Here is a 14,558-nt window from a genome sequence, read left to right as displayed (position 1 = left end):
AAGATTTTTGTCACAAAATGTATTGTCATGCTAAAAAAAACTCAATCATTTTCTCAGGAATTTGTTTTTCCGCGTGTCTCATCTGACTCAACTTGGTGTTAAATTGGTATTTGTGATCGAGGGAGAGGCCCCAGAGCTAAAATGGGAGGAGATGTGGCGAAGACAACAAGCCAGGGGAATTGTCAAGCCTGGAACAACTTTCAGACATGTAAAACGAAAAAGGTCACAATTCTCATCTTGTTTAAAAGAGGTGGGTATACAACTTCATTTGTTTTGGGAAATTTTCCCAGAGAAGCCAATTTGAACAAGATTCCATTCATATGAAAATTTCGGTCACACAGGACAAATTCAGATAGAGGACCCCAGTCTACCATGCAGCAGAAATCTTTGTGAAAGACAAGGGTAGTGAGATGATTCAATAATACCATCTTACTACTCTGTCTTTTGCATAGATTTTTGGATATCATCAATTTGTGGTTAGAAAGAATTCTGTGGCGGTTATCAAGAATATATTTCTGAGTCCTGTTTCGATATTGCATTTGATATTTTGCGGTAGTAATGTGTGAAGGTTTTTTTTTTGGGCTCAGAAAAGGCATCAGAATATTATTGTGTTTTGTTCAAGATTCATATTTTGTGTTGCCATGAATTGTCAAATCTGGATGTTATAGTTCTATAATATTCTGTCACAGCCAGTATTGATGAGCCATGTCCTCACTTCATTATCATTATCACTTCATTGTCTTGCCTCCTTCTTCTTTTGCATTTTTCAATCCTCAATCACATGTGCTTCTTTGAATTCAATCATGATTTAATGACATAATTGTTGGACTATGTAATTTTGACAATAATGGGAGGTAACTGCAAACATTTGATTCTGATAGTTTTTGGTGTGTAAGTTTTATTTGAAGTTTAAATATGTTTTTTGCTGCTAACCATCACTGCTTTATCCTGAGCTTACGTTCTACTTAATCCAGTCAATGCATAACAAGAACCTGCCTTAATCTGTAATCATATGCCTGGATTCAGGAAGCTGTGCTGACCAAGTGGCTGTGAACGGGTTTATGATTATTCCTATCACAGCCTGCTTGGATCAGCATAGACCACTGCTTTTATCATCTTCCCTTCTACAATCTTCATAATCATCACCCATCACACCCTTGCTAACTTCATATCATTTTAAAGATCTGTAATAGTGAAATACAGTACAGTACAGTAATTTGCTGCCCTGCTCTGACCAAGTGGCTGAGATCAGTTAAAGTTAATATCTTATCACAGCCTGCTTGGATCAGCGTATTGTGGCATATGTTCATCAAACTAGGATTCACTGGTCATCATTATTACCAGGTAAAGAACATTGTGATGAAAGAGTATCGAAATTGCAGTAATGATTTATTTGAAATGATCATTAAAGTTAGAGATTCTGCTTATGCTGCTAAAATGTGTATGTTAGGTTTGCTTGGTAGTGATTGTTAAACTAAAAGAGAATTGCTGTTTAAATGGTTCATACCTGAATTTTGATGAGATCAGTCATTGTGGAGTTGAGAAATTTGATGGAAAGTTGTTTGTAGAAGGTCAGCTACCCTTCTGACTAAGTGGCTGTGATAAGTTTAAAATCATAGTCTTATCACAGCCTGCTTAGATCAGCATAGATTCTGACGTACCCTGCTATTTCTACATGTTGAATTTTAGGCTTGTATGATTTTGCCTTTGTTGAAGGCTAGTTGTCTCATTTAGTTGGATGGAGTTTGATAAAAAGTTATCTGTAATGTCATTTTTTTGTGCTTCACCCTTATCCAATATAGGAAAAAATCAACAAAGAAGAAACAATGACAGAGGTACAACTGAGAACAGAAAGCTGCTAATTACGAAGGTGTGAAAATATTTGTGTAACTGTTCCGTCTAAGTGGTTGTGATTAGTTTTGTTATTTCTTATCACAGCCTGCTTAGATCGGCATTGTGCACAAAATATCAACAATGTTATGCCATGTAATTATTAAAAAATGTGTAATTGAATAGTTTTTTATGACATTATATAATATATTCTATTAAATGGTTGTCTAGAATGCAAATTTATGCGCTCATCTTGTGATATTTCAACTGTAGATTTTGGCTGGTAGCATACATGAAATTCATCAAAAAAGCAAAATTTATCCCTTTCATTGTTAGAAATTTAATTAAACGGTTCATTCCAACTGTTCGATAAAATATGTAATCTGTTTCAGTGTTGTGAATTACTTGATCTGTTGGGAATACCACATATAACTGGTCATGGTGAAGCTGAGGCGATGTGTGCTTCCTTAAATGCTGCTGGTGTAAGTTTATATATTAAGAAGATCAGATATGTTAACAGATGTAAAATTGTCTTCCTTTGATTACAATCTACTATATTTGCTCACAAATTGTTGGTTTACAATTCAATGTATTCAGCCACAAGTTCCTACCTTACTATCAGGTATATTCAGTCACAAATCCATACCTTACTATCAGGTATATTCAGTCACAATTCTATGTGTCTTGCCTCAAATGCTACTGGTGTAAGTACATATTCAGAATATCAGATTTAAAAAAAGAAAGCTTGATGATAGCCTTATATGAGATTTTTATATAAAATTCAGTTGCAAGCCCATTGTTAACAATCCAATATTTTCAAGTCTAAAGCATTCAATCCAGTATACTCAGTCGCATCAATCTTGAATCCAATTTATCCAGTTGCATGTCCATGGTTTATAATCCAATATATTCAGTAACAATTCACTGGTTTACAATCCAATATATCCAGTTACAAGTCTGTGGCTTACAATGCAATATATCCAGTTGCATATCTATGGCTTATAATCCAATATGTCCATTTACAAGTCCATGGTTTACAATACATTATATTCAGTGGCTTAAAATCCAATATATTCAGTAACAAATCCATGGTTTACAATCCAGTATATCCAGTTGCATGTCTATGACTTACAATCCAATATATCCAGTTGCATGTCTGGCTTACAATCCAATATATCCAGTTGCATGTCTATGACTTACAATCCAATATATCCAGTTGCATGTCTATGGCTTACAATCCAATATATCCAGTTGCATGTCTATGGCTTACAATCCAATATATCCAGTTGCATGTCTATGGCTTACAATCCAGTATATCCAATTACAAGTCCATGACTTACAATCCAATATATCCAGTTGCATGTCTATGACTTACAATCCAATATATCCAGTTGCATGTCTATGGCTTACAATCCAATATATCTATTAACAAATCCATGGTTTACAATGCAATATATCCAGTTACAAGTCCATGGCTTACAATCCAATATATTCAGTTACAAGTTTATGGCTTACAATCCAATATGTCCAGTTACAAGTCTATGGCTTACAATCCAATATGTCCAGTTACAAGTCCATGGCTTACAATCCAATATATTCAGTTAAAAGTCTATGGCTTACAATCCAATATATCCAGTTGCAAGTCCATGGTTTACAATCCAATATGTCCAGTTGCAAGTCCATGGTTTACAATCCAATATATTCAGTAACAAGTCCGTCGGTTGCAATCCAATATATCCAGTTGCATGTCCATGGTATACAATCTAATATATCCACTTGCAAGTCCATGACTTTCAATCCAATATATTCAGTAACAAGTCCATGGTTTACAATGCAATATATCCAGTTACAAGTCCATGGCTTACAATCCAATATATTCAGTTACAAGTTTATGGCTTACGATCCAATATGTCCAGTTACAAGTCCATGGTTTACAATCCAATATATTCAGTAACAAGTCCGTCGGTTGCAATCCAATATATCCAGTTGCATGTCCATGGTATACAATCTAATATATCCAGTTGCAAGTCCATGACCTACAATCCAATATATCCAGTTGCAAGTCCTACAGCTTATAATCCAATATATTCAGTAACAAGTCAGTGGCTTACTATCCAATATATTCAGTCACAAGTCAGTGGCTTACTATCCAATATATTCAGTAACAAGTCAGTGGCTTACTATCCAATATATTCAGTCACAAGTCAATAGCTTACAATCCAATATATTCAGTAACAGGTCCTACAGCTTACAGATGACCATGGTTCACAATCCAATATATTATTCTCTTAAAATACTTAATATTTGCAGTTGGTGGATGGATGTCTAACAGATGATGGTGATGCCTTTCTATATGGAGCTCAGACTGTATACAGAAATTTTACTATGAATTCTAAGGTTTGTATCAAGTCAGTATGAAATGACATGGTGGAATCTGTAACTTTGATAAATGTCCTATTAATTTATTTATTGAAAAAGTTGTCCCATTAAAGGGATTGTAAAGAGGTTTTTAAATTTTGTATGTGTATATGGGACACTTATAGTATCAAGTTGACCCATTCCGATTTTAGATCAGAAAATTGTAGTGCAATTCAGACAACATGACATGTTATCTAGATAAACCTTTCTCAGCAGTGTGAAAGCGGCTATCCAGATAGGATTGCAGTGTGAAAGCAAACCGAACAGAATCAAATCAGATTTTTCTATTCAGTTATAAGAGAATGCAATAATTCAGTTGTGCTGTACTAAAGGGGTATTAGTGTTACTGAATGGACACATATATAGGTTATCATCACATTGTCAAGAAATTCACACTAATACCTTGACAATAGCAACTATTCTTGATCACGGAATGCAGGGGATTGTACACCGGCGAATAGAGCCAATCAGAGCCCTCGACATAAAGGCTGTATGGCTTTATGTTCACAGACTTTCTGGCAAGGCCTCTGGCTGTATTAGCTTGCGTTACCATCCAATAAAATGGTTCCTTTTACAATCATTCCATAGTACCAGAATGGTGACTATATAAGTACAAGGTTCATAATAGCTGACATTATAAAGATGAACATAGATATATGAGCAGAAGACATTTATCTCTATTGTGGTCCATGGATTTCATATCAAAATGTAGGAAAAATCAGTCTCATTCAATTTTTATTGTTTCAATTTCAGGATCCACATGTAGAAAGCTATTGTATGTCAGATATTCAGACAGAATTAGGAATAAACAGACAAAGCTTAGTGGGACTTTCATTATTACTGGGTTGTGATTATGTACCAGGTGGTGTAGCTGGAGTGGGTGTGGCTAATGCTGTTAAACTGCTCAAATCATTGGCTGGCATGGATGTCATTCAAAGGTAAGCTAAGAGGTAGTGAATGTTTGCATTTATTATGCTGGGTTGAATTAATTTTGAAAGACTAGCAATTGTATTGGTAACTCTAGAGATACTTGATGTACCTTATATATGGTTCACTCAAGATATTCTGAAAATAGGATGGGTTTACATTAAGTGCCTGGTTATTATATTATTATGAAACTTGGCTTCTTATGATTACTTATTGAAACTATTTGGCATAATTCTTTTCACTGGCTGTCCAAACCAACCATTTAAGTAAAAATCCACAATAACCTTCCAAAAAGAAATCCAAATTTTTATTTTGTCAACAGATTTAAAGAATGGAAAAAAATAAGTAAAAGTGAATGTTTGGATAAAACAGAAATGAGTATTAGAGAAAAAGCCTTGAAAATACCTGAATTTCCTCAACAACAAGTAGTTGATGAATTCCTGGTTTCCAAAGATAGAATACCTAAAAAGCCATTTCTTTGGAAGAAAGCCAATATTTCTTCATCTCAGGTATGGTAAAAGGGTAACAAATCTGAATTTGGATTCCTGTAATATTAGTTAATGTATAGTATTATTAGTATTATATATATAAGTATTATATTAATCGATTTCCTTGAGTCCTTTTGACAATATGCAGTTCATCACCATACAAGATATAAAATTGTATTAAATACTATTAATTTACAGTCTTAGTAAATCGGCATTTTGATGGCTTAGTTATATTTTTTTTTAAATAAGCCATTGAATTGTGAGGATTATAGTCTCCATTGAAAAAAACACATTACCAATGCCAGTGTTTCATGGGGTTGATCAGCTTTCAACCTCAACATGTAATATCCATTTAATTTAATTGAATAACTATCTGTTATTATTTGATCAGATTGGTAAGATAGGAGGCTCTCATTCCATGTTTTCTTCTCAGGAATTTGGTAGCAGAAAGTTAGATTGGCCTGTAGAATATACTCTAGAGAAAGTATTACCCTTGGTTACATTATGGAGTATGTTGGACAATAAACAACATGGACCTTCTTTTAAACAACTCAAACCACACAGGTAGGTTTTCTTTTAACATTACTCATAATATGATAAGGTTGATAACAAATAAAGTCCGGATTCTTTAAAGAGTTAGGAAAATTGCCAGTAAACAAAACATAGGCTTTCTTATATTTTGGAAAGAAATTTCCAGCATGACTAAGACTCTAGTTTTTGGAAGAAACTATAAAACAATTGATTTCATAAAGTAAGATATAAAGAAACACTCAGTTAAATGCAAAATTTCCCTTGTACTTGGAGTGGTGAAAATTTATTACTTTTACTATTATTTTCCTTTCAGAATAGTTAAAAGTCGTGTAAGACATTTTATACCATGTTTTGAAGTGGAATGGAATAAAGATGGTATGTATCCTTGAAAACTGTAATTACTGAAGTGATTTGACAAGTTTTAAATTGACATTAGTATTCAACATTATTATTTTTTTTTTAATAACTTATTACAGTATGGGACAAGACATCAATCTGTGAATATTATACAACTGTTGAAGAACAAGGATTATTTACTGAATGTTATCCACAATTGGTCTCTGAATATAATACTAATCTAGAACTGGCTAAGAAGAACAAGAAAAAAGGTAAATTAGACAAAGATTGTCTCAAAAAATCTTAAATCTGTCAAAAAAAATTTAACTGTCACTTTGGGTGTAAAATCAAAATTTGAATTGTTATTCCAGGTTCCAAGAAAAAACCCAAGAAAGATTCAGAAATGGATGATCTTGCATCAAACTTAGAATCCACAAGCTTATGCACTGGTGTAATCAATACAGAAACTGTGAAGCCAGTGCCTCCTGAAGCCAAACAATTAGACAAAGTGTTAGAGACTGTTGAGAAACTTAATGATTTGATATCAGTAAAGCCAAAAGCATATAAACCAAAAGGCAGCAAGCTTGAGAGTACATGCAAAATGACTATTGAAAAGAAAGAATCATCATCAGTGTCCAAAGAAGTGATTGTTCCTGATGATATAATGGATGTTGATGATGATGTCTTCATTCCATTATCTGTCAGGATCAAACGGAAATTAGAAAGGGAGAAGATCAAGGGAGGTAACACTTCTAGCTCTGAATGTAGAATAAATTGTGTTAAGGATTTAGACATGCATCCAGCTGATTGTATCAAAAATTTGGATATGGATTCACACATGGTGTCAAAGAACCTTCATCTAGGAGTAGAATTTGAAAAATGTGAGACCGCTGCTTCTGTGAAAAGTAGCTCTGAGAATGAATTAAAGATTTTAGCAGACACAGTTTTACAGAAAAACATTCACATTCAAGTTGACAATATACCTGTGCCAGAATTTAGTTTCCTAAATAAATGCTCCAAGTCAAACAGTGAAACAAGCTTAGATACAATATATAGTATAAAACCTCAAAAAATTGTTAGCAGCTCTGTATCTGACATTCCCAAAAGCCAAAGGGAAAATGAACAGCCAGTGGCAAATGGTGTCAAACTTAAACATGCAGATGTAAGTGGGAAAACATCCAAAGCAAAGAAACTGAAGTTGAAAAAGCGAAATAAATCTGTGAAAAAGGATGTTTTATTGTTAGATGATTCTGTAAGTGGAACAGCTCTTGATTCTCAAACTATTGAGGAACCTTTGTATGGGTCAAACTCTCAATCAGAAATAGTACTTCTTCATCATGCTTCAAATGACAAATACACATCTTTGAAGAAAAAGGATGATGAAATGGACAGGGAAAATGAAAAAGTGTCTGCAAAATCTGGAATTGATGATGTCATTGACAATTTGTTGACTCGGTCGCTGAAAAATTTGTCTGTTGCAAAGGAAAATAGTCCTCCAATGTCTTTGCAAGATACGGAAAATTCTCCGAGTGTGAACAATTTAGCCAAGAAAGTCTTATATAGTGCTGTTAAAAAAGGAAGTAGGAATATATCTACACCTTGTAACAATTTCCTTTCTCCCCACCAATTGAAAACTCCAAATTCAATTGGATTTTTGAATAGGACAGCTGATCTTGATTTTGGCAATTTTAAGATTCAAACATCATTACTTAATAGTTTGCTGCAGGTTTCAAATGTGGAATCACCTGCAAGCACAATCATAACTACAAATAGTTCAACTGATATGATTGGTTCTGCTCATCAAGAAGATATGAAGATCGACCAATCAACCCCTGTGTTTGAAGTAGACTCTGCTTCAGGAGATATATGTTCATCAAAGATTGTATTGTATTCGCCTGTGATACCATTTATTCAAAATGACATAAAAATGTTCCTTGATTTTGAACAATCTCCATGTGAGATCTTGAAAACCTCAAAACCCAACATGCCTTTGAAACCCCTAGCGCCAAATATTACAAGATCTGAAACAACATACTGCAGTCCAGCGCCTCTCAGTCTGAAAGACAGGCTCAAATTAAGGCTGAAAGATTCACATTCTCAGGTCCTTAAAGATCTCAGCAATATGTGATAAATGAATGCCTATTTCATATTTTCATGTACATTTTGTTTCAGTAAATTCTGTGAAATGTTTATGTGATAAATATCTATATTTTTACATACCTGTTGTATAAGATTTGTATTTTGAGGTAATTAACAATGTATGCATAAAGCTTAATCTCTGGATTAGTGAATTTATTATTTATAGACAGACAACTTTCAAATTTGATGACATGATTTTTGAGAAAATTTCTAAGCTAAGTGTTCCAAATTTCTGTTGCAAAAGTAAAAACTATTATGATTTTTATTTTTGTAAAACTGATGAAGACATTTTTCATCCTACCATTACATTGCCTACAATACATCCTATCTTATATCAAGGACAGTTACTGTCAAGCTGAGATATTTGTCACATACAGGGAAAATTCCATATTTTTTGGTAGCACATACAGTAATTGATATTTACACCACATGAAAATAATCTGGACAGCTTTTGATTATGTCTGTAATTTTACCTGGATACGATTATATATTTTTACTGGACTGAGCTTATATCATATAAGGGTAGTTACTATTATTAGCAAGAAACATGGAGTATTTGAGTAGGTCAGTGTCTTTGTTAAGCCTCACTGGATTTAACCTTGGGTAGGACATTCTAATTTACCTTTTGAACTGTATAAATTGTACCTAATCCATTAATCTATTTCCTTATCTTTAATCTCCAAGAACAAATGAGAAAATAATATTTTGCAGAGTTTAAAGGTTTTGGCACTATGTCAATAATTGTGTTATATAGACCTTTTTGATTAGTAATCAACAATCTTAAGGACAGTTATGACCATTAACTTGATATGAAAAATATCTGTACTTAAATATATATACAGCTCCTTTTTCTTGCAATTTAATAAAAATTAAATGTATGGATATTTGAAATTAAACTAAACTCGATCAGTGGATCGAGCTAATATTTAAACTCTTATGTACCTTTAAAAAAATACAATTGAATATAATATTTATCAAATTTAATTTGAATAAAACATTATCACAAATAAATAATAATTTGATTAACGCCACAAATAGTCAATTATCCACTGGTAAACCATCTAATGGGCAATTCATAGAGGAATTACTTAGCCACATTTCAATACACTGGCTATGAAAGTCATGTCCACATGGAAGATATTTGACTGTTTGTCCAATTGTATACAGTTCTAAACACACAGAACATGTTAAACCAGCAAGAGATTCTGTCACTTCAGCTGTTTTGAAACCATCAATAATAGTTTGAGATACAGTTTTCGGTGCAACACTTTGATCTAAGATAGATAAGAGTTCATAGTCCTCTGGAGTTAATTCACGATGTTGTAAATTTATCAACAAGGATAAAGTATTTTCTTCAAAATTTGTAGGATTGTTTCCAGTGTCTAAGGCATACGCTAGATTTTGAACTGGTGCTGGGCGGTTCTGGTCCTGCCAGTGGCGATTATGCTTCTGTGACTGAGCTTTAGTATCAGTATTACTGTTTGATTCAGTAGCAGGGTGTTTAGAATTACTGGGTAAATGAAGATATATTCTTTCTACATCTAGTTGAATTCTTGCTTTCACTCTGTGATTGATGAACAATTTTTTATGACCCTTGTTATTTCGAAGACTACGTCCATATTTAGTTTTAATTTGTTTGTAAGCTTTCTGAATTTTCCTATGCCTGTCTTTACGTATATATTTCATTTTTCTATTGTCACTTTCTAACTCTAACATGGGTTGGAACTTAGCACTTAGCTTTTCAAAATTATTTAATTCCTTGTTAATATCACTTAAAATATTATCAATGTCCCCTTCAAATTCTGTGGATTTTGTTGGTCGTGGAAATAATGTTAAATTTATTCCAATATAGGAGTTATCAACACTTGTCCATTTTTTCACTTTGTGTGTTGTTTTCTTTTTTGATTTTTTAGACTTTTTTAATTTCTTCTGAGCAGCTTCTCTTTGTTTTTTGGGTGCAAGAACAGTAAATGACTTCTCAGTTTCACTTTCAAACAGTTCACTATCCTCACAGCTTTCTTCTTTTATTTCAGTTTCTGGAATATTAACATCACCTTCATCTTTGGTTTCTTGGGAATCTTCTACTTTGGCATTAATGTTTGCCTCGAATTGAAAAATCATGATGGCATTTTCTTGAATTGTCATAAATTCCATTTCCAATTCTTCCTCATTGTAGAAATTTTCTTCATATGATACCATGGTCTCGTATTTTGAATTTGGAGTAAGGACCTCCATTCCCTTATCTTCTGTATTACTTTGTATAAGTGATGAAATTTTTTCTTGATTGAATTTATGCGACTTCACGTGACGGCTCTGAGGCCGATAGGATAATGAAAATTCTTTGGACTGTCAGCGGATTTTGTTCTTTCAGCTAGGTTGCACCACAACATATCAATAAGCTGTTATTTATAGGTCATTACATGGGATACTAAAAATAGTTATATAGTTGATCGAGACTAACTAAAGAGAAACGGTCATATAGGTCTGGACAATGATGACTTTGTTATTACCGTGAACAGACTTGTCAAATTTAAAAATAAATTGAAATTAGGGATACCGGCTGATTTAAAGATAGCTTGCCAGGCAAGGTAACATACGTCCACTAGCAACTGTCAGAAATGATAAAACATTTTTAGCGACTTAAGTATAAATGTTCTCATATTAAAGAAATTTGAATTCAATAATATATATATTTACTTCCAGTTATTTGTGCGAGTAATTCCACAAAATTTTTTAAGATCATTATATCAATAACCCAAATACACCAAAGTTAAATCACACATCTCTAATATCACGGGCAAAAAATTGTTAAGAGTGAAATCCTTGAAAATTCAAACATGATCAAAATCTCATCAATATAAAACTCCATTTCATTTCCTTCATCATAAAAATCACAATGAAATCTGTAGTCTCTATTGTGTTTAAATTTTGAAACATTTTATCTTAGTCAAATTAAGGACAATAACTCAAAGACAGTTCATCGAAAAATCGTCAAATTCAAACTTAATATCAATATACATTAGATCACATCAAGTTTCATTAAAATCAGATAAATACGATATTTCGGTGAAAAATTATCCGATCATCACGAAAATCGATAGCAATCATCTTCATAATGACATTAACAAACAAAATCAAAATCAAAAGAATCTGTAAAAAATTGTAGCCTGTAGAGTGAGCACGAGGTGCACAATATAGCTAATAGAGTGAAACGTCAAGTCAGACACGATATTTCGGTGAAAATTATCCGATCATCACGAAAATCGATAGGGATCATCTTCATAATGACATTAACAAACAAAATCAAAAGAATCTGTAAAGAATTGTAGCCTGTAGAGTGAGCACGAGTTGCACAATATAGCTAATAGAGTTAAGGTGCATTTATACAGAGCGCGAACGCGGTTTTTCGTCATGGAATGGTTTCATCATTTTATAGAGGGACTGTTCAAATAGAATGCGAACGCGAACAAATATTTGTTCGCGCGGTCGACCGCCGAGATTGCCCCAAGAGCGAATTTTTCAGAAAGTCGCGGCGGATTTCTTGCTATCAACCAATCAGCTTGTACCATCTCCCTTGCATCATTTCCTAAAATAGAAACTTGTGCACATGGCTTTTCCAATTTGCTGTAAGGTACAAACAATGGATAAAACGGAAGTTTTGATTTTAGAAGTTGAAAAGAATCCAGTTTTGTTTGACAAAGCTGAAAAAACTTACAAAGAGACGGTAAAAAAGAAAGATATTTGGAAGGGAATCGGAGAGAAGGTTGGACTGACAGGTGTGTGATTAAAAAAAATTCAATTTATTTTGCCTGTTTCATCAATGGTATGGAACTTATAAAGAAAATAACAATTCATTAATTAATTACTTTTTAATTGACACTTCGTTTAAAACAAAAGAGGCGATCCGCATTGAAAGCCGTCGACGGTTTTCCGCGTTCGTGTTCGCGCTCTATTTGAATGACTGAACTAATGAAAAGTCGCGTTCGCGTTCTGTATAAAGGTGCATTTATACAGAGCGCGAACGCGGTTTTTCGTCATGGAATGGTTTCATCATTTTATAGAGGGACCGTTCAAATAGAATGCGAACGCGAACAAATATTTGTTCGCGCGGTCGACCGCCGAGAATGCCCCAAGAGCGAATTTTTCAGAAAGTCGCGGCGGATTTCATGCTATCAACCAATCAGCTTGTACCACCTCCCTTGCATCATTTCCTAAAATAGAAACTTGTGCACATGGCTTTTCCAATTTGCTTGTAGGGTACAAACAATGGATAAAACGGAAGTTTTGATTTTAGAAGTTGAAAAGAATCCAGTTTTGTTTGACAAAGCTGAAAAAACTTACAAAGAGACAGTAAAAAAGAAAGATATTTGGAAGGGAATCGGAGAGATGATTCCAAAATGACCATATGACCAAATTTTAACAACAAAAGAGGCGATCCGCATTGAAAGCCGTCGACGGTTTTCCGCGTTCGTGTTCGCGCTCTATTTGAATGACTGAACTGATGAAAAGTCGCGTTCGCGTTCGCGCTCTGTATAAACCCACCTTAAATGCACCTTTAAACGTCAAGTCAGACACGATATTTCGGTGAAAAATTATCCGATCATCACGAAAATCGATAGGGATCATCTTCATAATGACATTGACACACAAATTCAAATTCAAAAATCTGTAAAAAATTGTAGCCTGTAGAGTGAGCACGGACCAAATGTGAACGGACGGACCAACAGGGTGATTACAATATACGCCCATCTTATGTGTGGGCGTATAAAAATGTGAAAGGCAGATATCTGTGTCTTTGGACCGTATGCAGCGCACTTACCTTGACTAAAGTTCAACTTTGGCTTAAGTCGAACTTTACAAAGTTAGGATTCATTTCTACATTTGATAGTCAAATTTAAGCACGACTTTCGTTAAGATCGACCGGTGCATACCTAAAGTTCGACTTAAGTCTAACTTTAGTCAAAGTTTGGATAAAGTACGAGCGCTGCATAATATGGCCCTTTGGGTTTGTAGGACACATACTAAATAATCTCCATCATGAGTTATGAGACATTTTTACATGACATCCGCAATCCATTTTTTGCTTTTTTCAAGAAATCTTTGTGACTGTGCATCAAAATTCTGTCATCATAAAATTATTAATACCATTATAATAATGAAATTACTTTAAAGAAATATAAGGTTTTGGACCAAAACTCAATAGAGACCCATTCTAATACACTCTGCGACAATTTTTTTTTAAATAAAACTAAGAATCGTTGATATTAAACTAACAAAAAACAAAAACATGGACCCCCAAAAATATCAACTATGACAAAGACCTAACTAGAAATCTAAAACCCATTATGTTCTATAAAATTATGACCAAATATTTGTACAATAGGCCTACCATTTCTGGTATTTGAAAGTTACATAAAGAAATTGTGCAATTCGCCGATTTTCAGCGTATTCGGTGAAATAACTCTCAGCTCAGAAAATAAGACTTAACTAAGTCGACAAATTTCGAAATGAAAGATGAAGAAGATCAAGAACATTGAAGTGCAAATTTTTTAGAAATTTGTAGTAGTCTGGTTTTTTATGATGTCCTTGATACACTCTTATGGTAAAGAAGGTAGTTTTGGTTTGTAAAGTCACATGATGACAAAATGGCAGAGTGGTAGGTAAGGGAAAAATAATCGATATTTTAAGGCAAATGCTTTACGCTCAGCGGTTAGGCTAAAGGTATATGTAAGAATTCATTTCTTTCGTTTTAGTTGACTTGATACCTAGAGAGACTGACTGATAACTTTTGATAAATCTGCTCTGAGAGGAGAGTGAGGAGAGCAGCCTACTTATCAGGCTGATCTCTGCTGACTTGAAGTCGATGTAAAGTCGATGTACAGTCGATGA

At 33.7% G+C, this 14,558-nt stretch overlaps 2 protein-coding genes across 2 annotated transcripts; one reads left to right on the top strand and one right to left on the bottom strand.

The window, feature by feature from the left end:
• Positions 1 to 55: 55 nt before the first annotated feature.
• LOTGIDRAFT_104209 (hypothetical protein) lies at positions 56 to 5,190 on the top strand (the record flags this gene model as incomplete). Its single annotated transcript, XM_009053412.1, has 4 exons — positions 56 to 250; positions 2,223 to 2,312; positions 4,141 to 4,227; positions 5,002 to 5,190. Coding segments are annotated over 4 exons (561 nt in total), but the record flags the coding sequence as incomplete, so codon positions are not given.
• Positions 5,191 to 9,707: 4,517 nt separating this feature from the next.
• LOTGIDRAFT_152917 (hypothetical protein) lies at positions 9,708 to 10,904 on the bottom strand (the record flags this gene model as incomplete). The annotated part of the gene is made up of 1 exon (XM_009053411.1): positions 9,708 to 10,904. The coding sequence occupies one exon, from the start codon at positions 10,902 to 10,904 to the stop codon at positions 9,708 to 9,710; it is 1,197 nt and encodes a 398-aa protein (XP_009051659.1).
• Between the last annotated feature and the right edge of the window lie 3,654 nt (positions 10,905 to 14,558).

Source organism: Lottia gigantea, assembly GCF_000327385.1.
Source record: "Lottia gigantea unplaced genomic scaffold LOTGIsca_2, whole genome shotgun sequence".
NCBI lineage: Eukaryota > Metazoa > Mollusca > Gastropoda > Lottiidae > Lottia > Lottia gigantea.
This window is presented reverse-complemented; position numbering and strand designations above follow the sequence as displayed.